This window comes from Macaca thibetana, chromosome 1 (genome assembly GCF_024542745.1).
Source record: "Macaca thibetana thibetana isolate TM-01 chromosome 1, ASM2454274v1, whole genome shotgun sequence".
NCBI lineage: Eukaryota > Metazoa > Chordata > Mammalia > Primates > Cercopithecidae > Macaca > Macaca thibetana.
The window spans coordinates 39134264-39153352 of record NC_065578.1 but is presented as its reverse complement, the minus strand read 5'-3'; the positions used below and the strand labels follow the sequence as shown (position 1 = coordinate 39153352).

Here is a 19089-nt window from a genome sequence, read left to right as displayed (position 1 = left end):
CTTTGCATCTCTTCACCCCAAATATCCTGTGTGATAGGGGAAGGGAATGTGTACCTGTGCTTATTTTTCATTTGTAAATATGGTGTCTTAATTATCCTATATGGGCTTTTTGGGTTTTTTGAGACAGGGTCTCATTTTGTTGCCCAAACTGGTCTCAAACTCTTGGCCTCAAGCAACCCTCCTGCCTCGTCTTACCAAAGCACTGGGATGATAGGTATGAGCCACCATGCTTGGCCTATATGGAATTTTTTTTTTTTTTTTTTTTTGAGATGGAGCCTTGCTCTGTTGCCCAGGCTGGAGTGCAGTGGCATGATCTTGGCTCACTGAAACCTCCACCCTTCAGGTTCAAGTGATTCTTCTGCCTCAGCCCCCCAAGTTACTGGGACTACAGACATGCGCCTCCACACCCGGCTAATTTTTGTATTTTTAGTAGAGATGGGGTTTCACCATCTTGCCCAGACTGGTCTCGAGCTCCTGACCTTGTGATCCACCCACCTCGGCCTCCCAAAGTGCTGGGATTACAGACGTGAGCCACGACACCCAGCTCCTGTATGGACTTTTGAAGCTTGTTATTACTTGATGAACAGGAGCTAAGCAAAAAATGTTCTTTCTTCTATTTTTTAAAATTGAGGTAAAAATTCATATAAATTTAACCATTTTAAATTGTGCAATTCAGTGGCATTTAGTGTATTTGCTATGTTGTGCAACTAACACTTCTCTCTTTTTCAACGCCCCAGGAAAACACACATAGCCATTAAGCAATCACTCCCTGTTCTCCCCTCCTACTACTTCTTGATAATCTCCAACTTAGTTTTCTGTATATCAGTGGATCTGCCTATTCTTTTTGATCATATAAAAAGAATCATGCATTCTGTGACCTTTTGAGTCTGGCTTGTTTCACTTAGTGTAATGTTTTTGAGGTTCATTCAAGTTGTAGCATGTGTCAGCACTTTCTTCCTTTTTATAACTGAGTAATATTCCATTGTGTGAATATACCACATTTTGTTCAGTCATTCATTCATGGCCTTCTGGATGGTTTCTCCCTTTTGACTATTACAAATATTGCTGCTGTTAACATCTATATGCAAGATTCTGTGTAGACGTGTGTTTTTATTTCTTTTGGGTGTATAACTAGGAGTTGAATTGCTGAGTCATTTAGTAATTGTATGTTTAACTTTTTGAGAAACCACCAAACTGTTTTTCACAGTGGCTGCTTATTACATTCCCACCAGCAATGTCCAAGGATCCCGTTTTTCTACATCCTTGACAATACTTGTTGGTTTCTATTAAAAAGTATTATTAAAGACATCCTAGTCTGTGCGAAATGGTATCTCATTGTGGTTTTGGTTTGCATTTCACATGCTTTTCACATGCTAGTTGTTAGACATTTGTATATCTTCTTTGGAAAAATATCTGTTTAATTCCTTTTCCCGTTTTTAAATTAGGTTATCCTTGAGTTGTAAGTGAGTTATAAATTCCTAGTATATTCTGGATATTAAGCCCTTATTGGATAAATGTTTTGCAAATATTTTCTTCCATTCTGTACATTGTTTTCACATTCTTGATAATGCTCTTTGAGGCCTCAAAGTTTTTAAAGAGTAAATAATATTTTGACTTATGAGTTTCCATCATTGTTTTTTGTTGGCTAGGAGACAGCTGTTGCAATCCCTTAAGCATGGGTGCTATTAAAAAAATGGTTGAGAAGAAAATACCTGGAATTTACGTCTTATCTTTAGAGATTGGGAAGACCTTGATGGAGGTAAGGCGCTTCACAGCTGTTCCTTTGAGGAGTTGCTGACTGCTTTCATAGCATATACTGTTGAAATGCTTTGCCTTGTGTTTTTAGCAGCAAATCATACAATGATACTTTCACCCTTGAGTGGCTCGTGTGAGGATACCAACCTAAACGAGTTTACCTCTTAGAGAAGATGTCAGTGGTTGTTTTCAGTCCCATCCTGTCACTTGTCTCTGGCTTCTTTTTTAGGACGTGGAAAACAGCTTCTTCTTGAATGTCAATTCCCAAGTAACAACAGTGTGTCAGACACTTGCTAAGGATCCTAAATTGCAGCAAGGCTACAATGCTATGGGATTCTCCCAGGGAGGCCAATTTCTGTAAGTTCCTTTTTGTTACATTGTACCACTTATATGGAATGGATTTTTTTTTTCTTTTATTCAGATAAATCCACTCCTTCACAATTCAAGATTGTCACCTATCTTGGAAGGGAAATTTCCTAAAACGTTCCCGTGTATGAAGCTTTATGGAACTTAATTTCTTTTCTTTTTTTTTGAGACGGAGTTTTGCTCTTGTTGCCCAGGCCAGAGTGCAGTGGTGTGATCTTGGTTCACTGCAACCTCCACGTCCTAGGTTCAAGCGATTCTCCTGCCTCAGCCTCCCGAGTAGCTGGGACTACAGGTGCTCACCACCATACCTAGCTAATTTTTTGTATTTTTAGTTGAGATGGGGTTTCACCATGTTGTCTAGGCTGGTCTCAAACTCCTGACCTCATGTGATCCACCCACCTTGGCCTCCCAAAGTGCTGGAATTACAGGTGTGAGCCACCGTGCCCGGCCAGAGCTTAATTTATTTTCTATGAAAGTTGAAAGAAAGATTTGCATTCGCCTATATCAGAGGAAAATCCTGAAACTCTGTGGGTTTGGGGAACCACAGAGGATGACCAGCTTAATCTGTGATGCCGATTGTGGATGATACATTTCCATCTGACAGTCGGAGCTGAAACTCCCTTTTATTCCATAGGAGGGCAGTGGCTCAGAGATGCCCTTCACCTCCCATGATCAATCTGATCTCAGTTGGGGGACAACATCAAGGTAACTTTGCCTCTTTGCTTTCTTTTTTCTCTGTTCTAACCCACATGACCATGTGATTTTAAAAAAATCTAGGAACTGTATTTGCACAAGACATCAGCCATCTTTGCAAAATCCTGTTTCTCTAGCTTTTAACAAACTAGCCAGCATTGCTGGAGACATAGGAAGAGACGTAGGATTCCAGAGGCCTGCATCACTAGGTTGACATCGACTTCTCTCCAATTTTGTTGACACGATTGCATGGAAGTGAGATGGTTATAGCCACATGGCAGGCGGTGGTTGAGGAGTTAGGAAAATCGAGTGACCTTTCCTGTTCTCTGACTTGGTGATATCCTCTTGAATTTAGGCTTAGGCAAAGAATAGTGTGTAAGCTCTTTTGTCTTTAAATTTAAACTCTTTGAGAAACAGCAGGTTTTCTGTTTAGACAGAATTCCATACTTTTGGGGAAGGATGTGTCTTTAGAATGGAATTTCATCTCTGTTGCGATGGGTATAGCTATTAGCTGGTATAATGTGGGAGCAGAATGATTCTCCGTATAATCAGGAAACCTGGACTCACCCAATTAACTATTAGTCATAGGCAAGTAATTTGGTATCTTAGGTTCCACTCACAGAGGAAACCAAAATATGGTCCTGCCTGTCTTATAGGAATTTTTCAGAGGATAAAGTGAAATAATAGGTAGGAAAACACTTTTTAAAAGTATAAGGATTATACAAACACAAGTTGGTAAAACAAGCTTTATTATTCATTCAACAAATATTTATTGAAAACCTACTATATTCCTTTCTTCGGTCCGTACGTCCAAAATGACAAAGAAAAGAAGGAACAACGGTCGTGCCAAAAAGGGCCGCGGCCATGTGCAGCCTATTCGCTGCACTAACTGTGCCCGATGCGTGCCCAAGGACAAGGCCATTAAGAAATTCGTCATTCGAAACATAGTGGAGGCCGCAGCAGTCAGAGACATTTCTGAAGTGAGCGTCTTCAAAGCCTATGTGCTTCCCAAGCTGTATGTGAAGCTACATTACTGTGTGAGTTGTGCAATTCACAGCAAAGTAGTCAGGAATCGATCTCGTGAAGCCCGCAAGGACCGAACACCCCCTCCCCGATTTAGACCTGCGGGTGCTGCCCCACGTCCCCCACCAAAGCCCATGTAAGGAGCTGAGTCCTTAAAGACTGAGACAGACTATTCTCTGGAGAAAAATAAAATGGAAATTGTACTTAAAAAAAAAAAAAAACCTACTATATGCCAGGAACAAGACAGACAAGGTCCTTACGTTCATGAAATATATACACACACGCATGTGCACATATATACACATACATACATAGACATATGCACATATATACACACATACATAGATGTATATATGCACATACATGCACTTATATACACACATATATATACACACATATATATATGTACACGATAAAATAGAGGATAGCCGGGCACGAGGTGATGTATACCTGTAGTCCCTGCTACTTGGGAGGTTGAGGCTGGAGGATCATTTGAAGCCAGGAGTTCGAGGCACTGTGGCATGCTATAATTGTGCCTGTGAATAGCCATTGCACTTTAGTCTGGGCAACATAGCAAGACCCAATCTCTTGGAAAAAAACAAGAACAACAGGATACTGTGTGAAGGACACACTAATGGTTGTAGCACTTAAAGGAGTGGGCTCTGGGGCCAAACTGCCTGTGTCTGATCCTTATCCCTTATTGTCTAACCTTGGACAAGGTATTTAACCTCTCAGTTTTACAGTTTTCTATCTGTGATATGGGGAAAATAATGATATCTACTCCACAGGCTGGTTGTGGGGATTACATTAATTATTGCCAGTATTTTGCTCAGAACTATTCGTGGTACTCAAAACAGTGTTATTGATGAGGATGCTAAGGATGAAGTATAACTGGGGGAGGGGAAGGAAATGAGGATGGGTACTATTTGAGGTAAGCTGGTCAGATATGACTTGCCTAGGACCAAGACCTGAGAGCTGAAAATGAGTCCAGCCATGTGATGCAGCACATCTTCCAGGGATGAGCAGGTACAAAGATCCTTAGGCGGGAAGGAGTGTAAGCAGCACCAGGAGGAAGCTGGTGATGGTATTCGTTCTCTGCACTTTATTTTCATGAGGAACAAGTGAACGAGATCAGAGTTTGGTCCTGTTCGTTTTGTTTCTCACAGCGCCTTGTGCATAGTGGGTATTGGATACATGATTACTGAAGGAATGAATATTTGTCATCTACCTCTGTAGGTGTTTTTGGACTCCCTCGATGCCCAGGAGAGAGCTCTCACATCTGTGACTTTATCAGAAAAACACTGAATGCTGGCGCGTACTCCAAAGTTGTTCAGGAACGGTATGTATAGTTAGCTGAAAAGATTACACACCTGTCACCGTGTGAAAATACCATGCTGACTTTCATGCTCACAGTGATTCCAGCAGTAGTTCCTTATGACATTCAAATGAGATCTTTTTTTTATTGAAACAGAGTTTCGCTCTTTTTGCCCAGGCTGGAGTGCAGTGGCATGATCTTGGCTCACTGAAGCCTCCACCTCCCAGGTTCAAGCAAGTCTCCTGCCTCAGCCTCCAAGTAGCTGGGGTTACAGGCATGTGCCACCACGCCCGGCTAATTTTGTATTTTCAGAAGAGACAGGGTTTCTCCATGTTGGTCAGGCTGGTCTCCAACTCCTGACCTAAGGTGATCCACCCGCCTTGGCCTCCCAAAGTGCTGGGATTACAGGCGTGAGCCACCGCGCCCGGACTTCAAATGAGATCTTTTTGTACCATCTGCTCAATTTCATTGTAAACCTAAACTTGCTCCAAAAAGTCTATTAATTAAAAAACAAAGAAAGACAAACAAGGGCATTTTTCTATGTAAGAAGAATGTAATTATAACAGAATGAATTTCCATCTTTAAAAAACAAACAGAAAGCCTTTAGAAAATACTAAGCTCAAGGAATTATTGTTGGTATTTAGAGGACAGATTCTTTATGTTGGTAGCTACTCCCTACATCACTGTCCCTGACTCCTCAAATGTGTTTGGGTATTTAGCATGGCCAGCCTGGCACGATGGCTCACACTTGTAACCCCAACTCTTTAAGAGGCCAAGGCAGGAGGATTGCTTGAAGCCAGAAGTTCAAGACAAGTCTGAGCAACTTAGTGAGACCCCTGTCTCTATTAAAATCTATTTAAAAAAAAAAAAAAGATGCAGAATTACTTTTGTAGTGTGTGCTTGTTCATTTGTTTCCAAACTTAATTGTATATCAGAACCACAGGGAAATTCATTAAAAATGGATTCCCGGGCTCTATCCTTAGAAGTTGTAGGCCGGGCATGGTGGCTCACGCCTGTAATCCCAGCACTTTGGGAGGCAGAGGCGGGTGGATCATGAGGTCAGGAGTTTGAGACCAGCCTGACCAACATGGTGAAACCCTGTCTCTACTACAAATACAAAAATTAGCTGAGCACGGTGGTGCCTGTAATCTCAGCTACTCAGGAGGCTGAGGCAGGAAAATCGCTTAAAAAACCCAGGAGGCGGAGCTTGCAGTGAGCCGAGATTGCGCATCGCACTCTAGCCTGGGTGACAGAGGGAGACTCTGTCTCAAAAAAAAAAAAAAAACAAAAAACAGAAGTTGTGATGGTAGGTCTGATGTTCTCTAGATGATAGCTGGAGTTTGGGATCAACTAATATCCTGTGGGTTTTCCAAGTGTCTCATTCTTGTCAAATAACAACTTTTTATTACAGTATATTCTTGAAGCCATTTTCCAAGATACAGCCTTGTGACTGACTCATGTTGGAACAACCTACAGCTAGCTGTCTTTTCTCTTCCCACTCATTGGCTACACAAATAGCCACAAAGCTGTTTTGGGTCAACAGTACCACCTGATGGTTTTTATAGAAAACTAAGATACTCTGTACCTCTGTCTCCTTTTTTTACCCTCATGCTACACCAGGCTCTCCCCTTTGCCTGGTTTGATTGGCTGTGGCTAATCACAACTTAATTATTTATATTCTACATATTCTTTGCTCTCATGGATTTGCATGGTATTTAGACTTCATTCTTCCTCCTTTACTCTTGATTCTCACTCTTGCCCAGTTGCCTCCAAAAAGCCTATACTTTTCTTTCTTTGTGTGAACCAAAACAGCTCTTGGCAATCAGAATTCTGTTAGTGATGCTAAGTAAGCAGTCCATCGGGGGTGACAAGTGACACGTAAATACTGATTAAGGTGGGTGCGGTGGCTCATGCCTGTTATCCCAGCACTTTGGGAGGCCTTGGTAGGCAGATCACTTGAGGCCTGGAGTTCGAGACCAGCCTGGCCAACATGACGAAACTCCATCTCTACTAAAAATACAAAAATTAGCTAGGTGTGGTGGCGCACACCTGTAGTCTCAGCTACTCTGGAGGCTGAGGCTAGAGAATCACTTGCACCCAGGAGGCGGAAGTTGCAGTGAGCTGAGATTGCGCCTCTGCACCCCAGCCTAGGTGACAGAGTGAGACTGTGTCTCAAAAAATAAAAATAAAAGATACTGATTAAAAGCAGTAGATTGATGTGTTTATCTTCCTCCTTAAATTTTAATGAAGTGATAGCAGAAGAATAAAAAGTGATAAACCCACAAGAGCAGAGAGAACAGGGAGAAAGGAGGTAAGAGACCATAAAAAATGCCAACATGTTTTTGAAAGCAAGCAAGCAGATGAATGAGTGTGAGAACTGTTTTAGCAGAGCAGATGGTGAAGGCTTAAAGTAACAAGGAGAAATCATTTTGTCTTTGTGATACTGTCCTAGGTTGCCCCTGGTATTAGGGAAGATTAATTCTGGTTGCAAGAAGGAAACTATATCAAGCCAAAGTAAATTTTAAAAGAAAGTAATACTCTGTTGGTGCCTAAGGCCTCACAGGGCCTGGAATCAAGAATTGGGAGCCACGAGGAGCCAGGGTATTCTCTCTCCATTGCCCTTGTTGCTTCTCTTTCTGTGTCGCTGCTGCTTCTCTCCATGCAGACCAGCTTCCCCTGCCACCCACATGATGGAAGGTGGCCTCGCACAGCTTCCAAATGTTTAATCTTCTGTTAGGATATTGTCTCAGTTTGAGGCTAGAATCTCTCTGTCCTGATTCAGATTCTTCAGGAAGGGACCATGCCCCGGCTCAGGTCAGGTGTCCACCTCTGCTCTCATTAACTGTGGCCAGAAAAGTGGAACCATGCATACTCCCCATACCCCATACCTCCCTGTAAACCAGTAGGCGGGGCAGGAAGAGTGCAAGAGTGGGCCTTAGGCAGAGACCCCAAAAGAGGTCTTCCACATTCTTCAGATAACTTAACCTTAGCAAAGCAAACGTGATATCCTAATCCGCACAGTAACTGGTGAGGAAGCTCCTGGCTTGGCATGATGAGGGCAACGAGGAATGGTGTAACAGTTCTCGCTCTCCTTCCTGGGTGTAAAACCTACCCTCTAGTTCCCTTTTGCCTTCGCAGGTGCTGTCAGCCCTTCCTAGCCTTCTCCTTCCTCCAGTTTGCTCTCTGCCATGCCCCGCCCCATGCTGTACCCTCCCACCCCTACACTCCCTGCCACAATGAATACTTCAGTGTTGCCCTGGCCTCGGCCTTGGCCTCCATCTTCCCCTGTTCCAGCTCGGGGGAAGCTAGAGCTTTACATATCCTGTTTAATTTTCATAGCAACTTGCCCTCCCCAGGTCTGCTCGGGGCCCTGCTCCCAGTTTGCACCCCACCCGCAGTGGATCTCAGAGTGCTTGTCCCCAGTTGTCCCGTTTTCCCCACGTCTTTGTCCTCAGCTGATGAACTTGCAACTTTGTTTTCTGGAAATATTGAGGCATCTACTCAGGCTGTCTCAGAGACTTTTCAGCCATTCAGAAAAGTTACAGAGTAATGTACCAAACTACAGGCATACCTCAGAGATACTGAGGATTCGGTTCTAGACCACCACGATAAAGTAAATACTATAATACAGCAAGTCACACAAATTTATTGGTTTCCCAGTGCATATAAAAGCTATGTTTACACTATACTGAAGGCTGTTAAGTGTGCAGTAGCATTATGCCTAAAAAAAGTACATGCCTTAATTAGAAAATACTGTAATGCTAAAAAATGCTAATGATCATTTGAGTCTTCAGCAAGTGATCTTTTTGCTGGTGGAGGGTCTTGCCTGGATGTTGATGGCTGCTGACTGATCAGGGTGGTGGTTGCTGAAGGTGGGGATGGCTGTGCTAATTTCTTAAAGTGAGACAATGATGAACTTTGTATCAATTGACTCTTCCTTTCATGAAAGATTTCTTTGTAGCCTACGATGCTATTTGGTAGCATTTTGGCCACAGTAGAACATCTTTCAGAACTGGACTCAGTCCTCAAACCCTGCCACTGCTTTTATGTAAGCTTATGTAATATTTATTCTAAATCCTTTGTTGTCATTTCATCAGTGTTCATAGCATCTTCACCAGGAATAGATTCCATCTCAAGAAGCCACTTTTTTGCTCATCCGTAAGAAGCAATTCCTTATCTGTTGTATGAGATTGCAGCAATTCAGTCACATCGTCAGGTTCCACTTCTAATTCTAGTTCTCTTGCTATTTCCACATCTGCAGTTACTTCCTTCATTGAAGTCTTGAATCCCTCAGCCACTCATGAGGGTTGGAATCAACTTTTAAACTCCTGTTACTATTGATATTTTGACCTCTTCCTGTGAATCATGAATTTTTGTTTGTTTTTGAGACAAAGTCTCACTCTGTCACCCAAGTTGGAGTGCAGTGGTGCCATTACAGCTCACTGCAACCCAGCCTCAACCTCCCAGGCTCAAGTGATCCTCACACTTCAGCCTCCTGAGCAGCTGGGACTACAGGTGTTAGCCACTACACCCCACTAATTTTTAAATTTTTTTGTAGAGATGGGATCTCGTTTATGTTGCCCAGGCTAGTCTCAAACTCCTGGGCTCCATTGATGTTCCCTCCTCACCCTCCCAAAGTGAATGGTACCCAGCCCATTAATGTTCTTAATGGCATCTAGAATGATACATCATTTCCATGAGGTCTTCCATTTACTTTGCCCAGATGTATCAAAGGAATCACTGTCTATGCAGCTACAACCTTGTAAATGTATTTCTTAAATAATAAGACTTGAAAGTTGAAATTACTGCTTGATCCATGGGCTGTAGAATGGATGTGCTATGGCAGGCATGAAGACACATTAATGTCTTTGTACATCTCCATCAGAGCTCTTGGGTGACCAGGTGCTTTTTAATGAGCTGTAATATTTGTTTGTTTTTTAAGTTTGTTTTTAAACTTTTTTAAATTAAAAAACATAGTTTTTGAGACAGGGTTGTGCTCTGTTGCCCAGATTAGAGTGCAGTGGTGTGATCACAGCTCACTGCAGCCTTCACCTTCTGGACTCAAGCCATCGTCCCACTTCAGCCTCCTGAATAGCTAGGACTGCAGGCATGCACCACCATGCTCGGCTAATTTTAGAAAGAATTTTCTTTCGTAGAGGTGGGGTCTTGCTATGTTGCCCAAGCTAGTCTTGAACTCCTGGCCTCAAACAGTCCTCCTACCTTGGCCTCCCAAAGTGCTGGCATTCCAGGTGTGAGCCACCATGCCTAGCTGCGTGGTAATGTTTTGAAAGGAATCTTTTTTTCTGAGCAATAGGTCTCAACAGTGGGCTTAAAATAGTCAGCAAACCACACTGTAAACAGATCTGCTGTCATCCAGGCTTTGTGTTCCATTTATAGAGCACAGGCATAGTCATTTAGCATAGTTCTTAAGGGCCCTAGGATTTAAAAACCAAGCATTGGCTTCAACTTAAAGTCATCAGCTCCATTCGGCACTCACAAGAGAGTCAGCCGGTCCTTTGACGTTTTGAAGCCAGGCATTGACTTCTCCTCTATAGCTGTGAAAGTCCTAGATGGCATCTTCTTCCAATATAAGACTGTCTCATCTACACTGAAAATTCGTTGTTCATGGTAGCCACCTTCATTAAGTATCTCAGCTAGATCTCCTGGATAACTTACTGCAGCGTCTACATCAGCACTTGCTGCCCCGTCTTGCACTCTCACGTTATGGAGATGGTTTCTTTCCTTGAACCTTATAAACCAACCTCTGCTAGCTTCACACTTTTTTTTTTCTGCAGCTTCCTCACCTCTCTCAGCCTTCATTAAATTGAAGAGAGTTAGGTCGTTGCTCTGGATTAGGCTTTGGCTTAAGGGAATGTTGTGGCTGTTTTGATCTTCTATCTAGACCACTCACATTTTCTTTTTTTTTTTTGAGACGGAGTCTCGCTCTGTCACCCAGGCTGGAGTGTGGTGGCCGGATCTCAGCTCACTGCAAGCTCCGCCTCCCGGGTTCACGCCATTCTCCCGCCTCAGCCTACCGAGTAGCTGGGACCACAGGCGCCCGCCACCTCGCCCGGCTAGTTTTTTTTTTTTTTTTTGTATTTTTTAGTAGAGACGGGGTTTCACCGTGTTAGCCAGGACGGTCTCGATCTCCTGACCTCGTGATCCACCCGTCTTGGCCTCCCAAAGTGCTGGGATTACAGGCTTGAGCCACCGCGCCCGGCCGACCGCTCACATTTTCTCCATATCCGCAATAAGACTGTTTTGCTTCCTTATTATTTGTGTGTTCACTGAAGTAACACTTCTAATTTTCCTCAAGAACTTTTTTTTTTTTTTTGCATTCTATAAATGTTCAGAGTTCTAAACCTTTAAAAGGTTTCAAATACATGTATAAACACATTCTAGAATGTCACTCTGACTGTTGCTTCCTTTCACTTCAGTCTTATCTGCTCCTCTGACGTAGCTGGCTCCGTTGGGCTGTACGCCGCCCTGCCCCGCTGAGTGGGGTTTTCAGGACCACTGCCTCTGGGCAGCTCTTCCATTCTGGCTGGGGAGCTTATGTTGTAGAAATTTGTGTTTCTCTCCCTGCCAACCTGGGATAGAGTTTGTTCGAATTTCCCCATGTGAGGCCTTGTGGTAACAGTGCCCGTTTTGAGGAGGCTGGAAGGGAAGGGAAAGTGGAGAGAGATTGGAAAGAAGTATAAAGAGTCCCCTTTGCTCCAGTTCCCAACAAGTTCCTCATCTCCATCTGAAACCACCTTAGCCTGGACCTTATTGTCTATATCACTATCAGGCTTTTGGTCAAAGCCATTCGACAAGTCTCTAGAAAGTTCCAAGCTTTCCCACATTTTCCTGTCTTCTTCTGAGGCCTCCAAACTGTGCCAACCTCTGCCTGGTACCCAGTTCCAAAGTCGCTTCCACATTTTTGGGTAACTTTTCAGTAGCACCCCACTCTGCTGGTACTTATTTACTCTATTAGTCTGTTTTCACGCTATTGATAAAGACACACCCGAGACTGGGCAAATAGAGGTTTATAGTGGACTTACAGTTCCATGTGGCTGGGGAAGCCTCACAATCATGGCGGAAGGTGAAAGGCACATCTCACATGACAGCAGACAAAAGAAGAGAGCTTGGGCAGGGAAACTCCCCTCTTAATTTTATTTTTTATTTGTTATTTTTTTGAGATGGAATCTCGCTCTGTCTCCCAGGCTGGAGTGCAATGGCGTGATCTTGGCTCACTGCAACCTATTCTTCCCAGGTTCAAGCGATTCTCCCTCCCTCACCCTCCCGAGTAGCTGGGATTACAGGCACATGTCACCATGCCTGGCTAATTTTTTGTATTTTTGGTAGAGACGGGGTTTCCTCATGTTGGCCAGGTTGGTTTCAAACTCCTGACCTCAGGTGATCTGCCCTCCTTGGCCTCTCAGAGTGCTGAGATTATAGGCATGAGCCACGGAACCCAGCCCAGCTCACCTCTTTGAAACCATCAGATCTCATGAGACTTATTCTCTATCAAGAGAACAGCACAGGAAAGACCCACCCCTATAATTCAGTCACCTCCCGTGACATATGGGAATTGTGGGAGTTACAATTCAAGGTGAGATTTGGGTGAGGACACAGCCAAACTATATCAGCATGATAAGTACGACAAACCCCAGTGTCACAGGGGAAGCAAATATTGATGAGTCCTTTGCCTGCATCTTTTACAATTTCTGTACTATGCTGAATAGTCCTTGTCTCAACAAGGTGTCTTGTTGACAGACTGTTTTATAGGTGCAAGTCTTGTCTTCTGCATTAAAGGGTAAGGCCTGGGACTTGAGGGCTTTGGCCTTTTGTCCTTGTTTTTTGAGACGGAGTCTCACTCCGTCGCCCAGACTGAAGTGCAGTGACGCGATCTCGGCTCATTGCAACCTCTGCCGCCGGGGTTCAAGCAATTCTCCAGCCTCAGCCTCCTGAGTAGCTGGGATTATAGGTGCCTGCCACCGCGCCCAGCTAATTTTTGTAGTTTTAGTATAGACGGGGTTTCACCATCTTGGTCAGGCTGGTCTTGAACTCCTGACCTTGTGATCCACCTGCCTCAGCCTCCCAAAGTGCTGGGATTACAGGCATGAGCCACTGCTCCTGGCCGGCCTTTTGTCCTTTTAAAGTCTCTTGGTGGCCTTTGCACTGAGCGTGCCCGAGGCATACTGACTGACCTGCAGCTTGATCACCTCATTCTTTTTTCTTCCTACAGCCTCGTGCAAGCTGAATACTGGCATGACCCCATAAAAGAGGATGTATATCGCAACCACAGCATCTTCTTGGCAGATATAAATCAGGAGCGGGTAAGCACCCAAACCCTGTTCCCATAGATGTGCGTTCTTTTTCCTGTTTAGGTCCTCATAAACAAATCAGTGGTGACTACCCAAACTGTCCTGGGCAGATCCTAGGAAACAGAAGTTCTGTTTTTTTGGGAGGCAGTGCCTTTGAGATTCAGTTCCTTTTAGCGAGGTTGAAATTCAATTGCCTTTCTTCCCTTAAGTTCTTTCCCTCTCCCAGTGTTGAAACACACAGGATAAGCTCAGTAGGTTGCTGACTGGGCTAGGTGGAAATTCACAGCTGCTGTCTCAATGAGGGAAGCTTTCCTGATGGATCAGTTTGGGGGTGGATTTTTCTCTAGAGATTTACCTAGACGAGAGATACAGTAGGCACTGAGTATGTCCCAGACACAAACATGGTTTGGTAGGTTCTGGTAAACTAGATGGCTCAGTTTATATTAGACTCATCTGGAGAGTCTTTTGGTTTTTTGTTTTTAAACAGAAAGTTTGAAGGGAAAAACAAACCAAACAAAAAACAACACAGAACCACCCAGAATTTGCAGAACCACCCAGAATTTGCAGTTTCTTATTTTGTCTTGGCTTTCTCTGACTAGAAGCCTCTCACCTATGTGATGGACACCTATGGAGTGTGGTGTAAATTCATACTTGTACCTGTATGCCATGGCCGGTGGCATGTCAGTCAGATAGGAAGGCCAGGCGCGGTGTCTTACGCCTGTAATCCTAGCATTTTGGGAGGCCGAGGTGGGCAGATCACTTGAGGTCAGGAGTTTGAGACCAGCCTGGCCGACACAGTGAAACCCCACCTCTACTAAAAATACAAAATTAGCTGGACGTGGTGGCGGCCACCTGTAATCCCAGCTACTCGGGAGGCTGAGGCAGGAGAATTGCTTGAACCCGGGAGGCAGAGGTTGCAGTGAGCTGAGATGGTGCCACTGCACTCGGGCCTGGGCGACAGAGCGAGACTCCATCTCAAAAAAAAAAAAAAAAAAAAAAAAAAAAAAAAGGGCTGTATAAGCAATCCCATGACTGGGTATATACCCAAAGGAAAACAAATTGTCCTACCAAAAAGACACTTGCCCTCATGTTTATTGCAGCACTGTTCACCATAGCAAAGACATGAAACCAACCTAGGTGCCCATCAGCGGTGGACTGGATAAAGAAAATGTGGTACATATACACCATGGAATATTGCACAGTCATAAAAGAGAATGAAATCCTGTTCTTTGCAGCAACGTGGATGCAGCTGGAGGCCATTATCCTAAGCAAATGAACACAGAAACAGAAGACCAAATATCACATGCTCTCACTTATTATTGGGAGCTAAACATTGGGTACACGTGGATATAAAGATGGGAGCAATAGACACTGGAGACTCCAAAAGCTGGGAGGGAGGGGCTAGGGCTGAAAAACTTCCTGTTGGGCACTGTGTTCACTATTTGGGTGAAAGGATCAACAGAACTCCAAACCTCAGCATCACACAATATACCCTTGTAACAAAACTGCACATGTACCCCCCTGAATCTAAAATAACATAAAGGTTTTTTTTTTGTTTTGTGTTTTAGAGGGAAAAAAAAAAAAAAAAAAAAAAAAAAGCTGTACAGGTATATCCTAGGCAGGAAGCTGGAAAACAGCCCATATCCATGGGAAAGAAACATGGTGGCACAGGGTCAGGGAGACCAGAGAACTGGAAGGCTTTACTCCCCCTGCTGGTATCTGATGGTAATGACCTTAGGTGTTGCTGGCCTTTCTTTCAGGGTATCAATGAGTCCTACAAGAAAAACCTGATGGCCCTGAAGAAGTTTGTGATGGTGAAATTCCTCAATGATTCCATTGTGGACCCTGTAGATTCGGAGGTGAGACACTACTTAGGCCACATGCCAGGAGAGTAAATGGCATTAAAATAGAGCTGCCAGCCGGGCATAGTGGCTCATGCCTGTAATCCCAGCACTCTGGGAGGCCAAGGCAGGCAGATCACCTGAGGTCAGGAGTTCAAGACCAGCCTGGCCAACTTGGTGAAACCCCATCGCTACTCAAAATACACAAAGAAATTAACCAGGCGTGGTGGCAGCCACCTGTAATCCCCGCTGCTTAGGAAGCTGAGGCAGGAGAATCTCTTGAACCCAGGAGGCAGAGCTTGCAGTGAGCCAAGATCGTGCCACTGCACTCCAGCCTGGTTGACAGAGTAAGACTCTGTCTCAAAAAGAAAATAAAATGAAATTGAAATGAAATGAAATGAAAAAATACAGCTGCCTGCTGGGGGAAAAAACCTGCAGTCCCTTCCACCAACTTTTGTATAGAACAGTTCTTCACCTGAGGTCCATAAGCGGGACACTGAAGATTGTAATCTACCCCCCAACCCCAAAATTCTATGCAAAATTATGTAATTGCATTCTCTGGGGAAGGGTCTATAATTTTAATCCATTTTCCAGAGACCAGAGGCCCAAAAAGTGTTCAGAATCAGCAGCCCAAAATATATCAGTTCCTAAGCTTGGCCTCCAAAGTCTGCCTTAATCTGGCTTCACCCTGTTTTCCAGCCTGATCCTCCTTGTCTGCACACTTCATACACTCTTGATCAAGCCATATTGTACTACTTGTGCTTTTTCTCTCGTATGCAAACTTTGTTCATGTTTTTCTGTCTCTAGAATGTACTTCCTTGGCTTCTCCACCTGACAGTTCCTATTCGTCTGTCAAGGACAGGATGCCATCCCCCTTCCAAGCAGAATGTGATCCCTTTTGTAGATCATCAGCCTGTGTTAGGACACTCCTCACGTTGTGTCACACCACCAGGGATTGGCTGATTGTGGCCCACAGGCCCAGTCCATCCTGCTACCTGTTTTGGTGTTCCCCACACGTGAAGAATGGTTTTTACATTTTTTAATGGTTGGGGGAAAGAATTTGACATATAAAGATTATGTAAAATTTATTTAGACATAGAAAGTATTTTGACATATAAAGATTATGTAAAATTTAAATTCAGTGTCCTCATTGGAACAGTTTTACTTTTTACATACTGTCTGTGGCTGCTTTTGTTACAGTGGCAGCAGTGAGTAGTTGCAACCATATGGCCCTTAAAGCCTAAAATATTTTGTATCTGGCCTTTACAAAAACATTTGCTGACCTCTGTGCTCAACAGTGAATTGTTTCTGTGCCTTGCAAGACTGGGAGGTTTTTGGAAACAGATGATAGATTCATCTTTGAATGTCTAGAGCTCAGCCCAGGAATTTTTCACATTTATTGCTTAATAAATGTAGGAAGCAGAAATTCTGGGGAAGTGGAAAGCAGCCCCTCAGAAAGATTTAACTCATCCCTCGGGCTCCACCCTTAAGAAGAGATGACTCAGACGCACCCTATCCATTTTTCCTTCTTGCTACAGCTTTATGATGTTCACTTTGTTGGCAGTTTTGGCTTCTAACCAGTCTCAAATTAGTTTGGCAGTATGTGCTGTGTGTCATATCTGACCTTGTTTCTTTTGCTTCTTCTGCAGTGGTTTGGATTTTACAGAAGTGGCCAAGCCAAGGAAACCATTCCCTTACAGGAGACCTCCCTGTACACACAGGTAACTGGCGGGGAATCTATCTTGGGAGGTTGTGCTGTCTTTTTCAGCTCCCAGTTCTTGAAGCTGCTAGGTTCTTTGGTGCTGGAGCCCTGCCCTGTACACCTCAGAGCACTAGGTACTCCTGAAACACCTGACTTATGTCCAATATGGGTGAAGCTTGTTAGGCTCTTGATTATTGCTCTAGCTTATCCGGCACTGCGTTACAGAAATTCACTACATCCTGAAACCTTATGGTTTCCAAGGAAGAACAAGAGAAACCTCATGTCTGATTCCCTTTTTTTGATAAAAAGGTTTTAAAACTAGCTGCCTTTGCTGAGGTGCGTCTGCTACAAATCCAGGAAGCCTCCAGGCATGATGAGGGGCATTCTTTTTTTTTTTTTTGAGATGGAGTCTCACTCTGTCTCCCAGGCTGGAGTGCAGTGGAGCAATCTTTGCTCACTGCAACCTCTGCCTCCCGGGTTCAAGCAGTTCTCCTGCCTCAGCCCCCTTAGTAGCTGGGATTACAGGTGTGTGCCACCATGCCCGGCTAATTTTTGTATTTTTAGGAGAGATGGGGTTTCGCCATGTTGTCCAGACTGGTCTCGAACTCCTGACCTCAGGTGATCCACCCATCTCGGCCTCCCAAAGTGCTGGGATTACAGGTGTGAGCCACTGTGCCTGGCCAAGGAACATTACTTTTAAACATTAACAGATGTGAAATCCTGTTTCTAAATTACACACTACAAGGGAAGCTCCTGCAGGAGACCGATTGGGACTAGAGTTGTGAATTTTGTTTAGCAGTAGGTCCTGTATCTTAAGCAGAAGTTGCAGTAATTTACCACCTCCAGTTCTGGGGCCTTCTACACTTTAAGGATTTTTTCTTTTTTGAGACAGAGTCTTGCTTTGTCACCTAGGCTGGAGTGCAATGGTGTGGTCTCAGCTGACTGCAACCTCCACTTCCTGGGTTCAAGCGATTCTCCTGCCCCAGCCTCACTAGTAGCTGGGATTACAGGCACACGCCACCATGCCTAATATTTTGTATTTTTAGTAGAGACAGGGTTTCACCATGTTGGCCAGTCTGGTCTTGAACTCCTTACCTCAGGTGATCCACCTGCCTCAGCCTCCAAGAGTGTTGGAATTACAGGCGTGAGCCACCATGCCCAGCCCTAAGGATTTTATATTGGAGACAGACTCTCCAAAATGCATAAGTACTACACCTGAACCAGTCACCTTCTACTAGAATTCCTCCATGTTATTTCAGAGGTCATTTGTCTCCTCTTGGCTTTTCTTTTGCATTGGGTGCCTCAACTTCAGTGGTGAGGTAAAAAGGGAAGCTAGAGTCTGATTTAAAAAAAAAAAAAGGCTTGAGAAATTACAGCTAAGAACTTCCCTATTGTGAAACTCAAAATAATGGTGGCCATGGCAGAAGCACCATTCTGGCACTGTTGTAACTGCTTATCTTCCCAACCAGGGGTTGTTCTCCAGCACCTAGGCTATGGGTAATGACATTTTCAACTCCAGAATATGGAAGTGTCCAGGGTTTGTTACCTAAGGCTTGCATATGGTTTTTTTGTTTTGTTCTTTGAGATGAAGTTTTGCTCTTATTGCCCAGGCTATAGTGCAATGGCGTGATCTCAGCTCACTGCAACCTCCACTTCCCGGGTTCAAGCAAATTCTCCTGTCTCAGCCTCCCAAGTAGCTGGGATTACAGGTGCCCGCCACCATGCCCAGCTAATTTTTGTATTTTTATTAGAGATGAGGTTTTATCATATTGGTCAGGCTGGTCTTGAACTCCTGACTGCAGGTGATCCGCCTGCCTTGGCCACCCAAAGTGCTGGTATTACAGGCGTGAGCCACCGCGCCTGGCCTGGGTTGGATGTTTTTTAAGTTACCTAGCTAATGTTCTCCTGTCTTTGGCTCAGTCCCACTTACCTATGGCATGCTGAGGCAGTGTTGTCCATGGCTTGCCCACCTATAGGTAGTCCTCTGACTCTGAGAAGCTTTTCAAAAAGCAGAATCTAGAACTCTATATAGTGCAGTCTCAATTACATATACATTTTTAATACTTAGAAAAAACTGGCCGGGTG

General features: G+C 44.0%; 3 protein-coding genes across 3 annotated transcripts in view; all 3 read left to right on the top strand.

Annotated features, from left to right (window-relative positions):
• Positions 1–19089, top strand: part of NT5C1A (5'-nucleotidase, cytosolic IA) — a 569993-nt gene that overhangs the window by 135344 nt on the left and 415560 nt on the right. The window lies entirely within an intron of this gene.
• The window catches only part of PPT1 (palmitoyl-protein thioesterase 1), a 576153-nt gene that overhangs the window by 555169 nt on the left and 1895 nt on the right, over positions 1–19089 (top strand). The window contains exons 3-9 of the mRNA XM_050800256.1: positions 1650–1759; positions 1985–2112; positions 2756–2826; positions 5074–5176; positions 13383–13473; positions 15222–15320; positions 16952–17023. Of these exons, the coding sequence (XP_050656213.1) occupies positions 1650–1759; positions 1985–2112; positions 2756–2826; positions 5074–5176; positions 13383–13473; positions 15222–15320; positions 16952–17023 (674 nt within the window). The remainder of the gene's footprint in view (positions 1–1649; positions 1760–1984; positions 2113–2755; positions 2827–5073; positions 5177–13382; positions 13474–15221; positions 15321–16951; positions 17024–19089) is intronic.
• Positions 3600–4058, top strand: LOC126961075 (40S ribosomal protein S26-like). The gene has a single exon (XM_050801115.1). It carries the CDS (start codon positions 3630–3632, stop codon positions 3975–3977), a length of 348 nt encoding a protein of 115 aa, XP_050657072.1. The 5' UTR covers positions 3600–3629; the 3' UTR covers positions 3978–4058.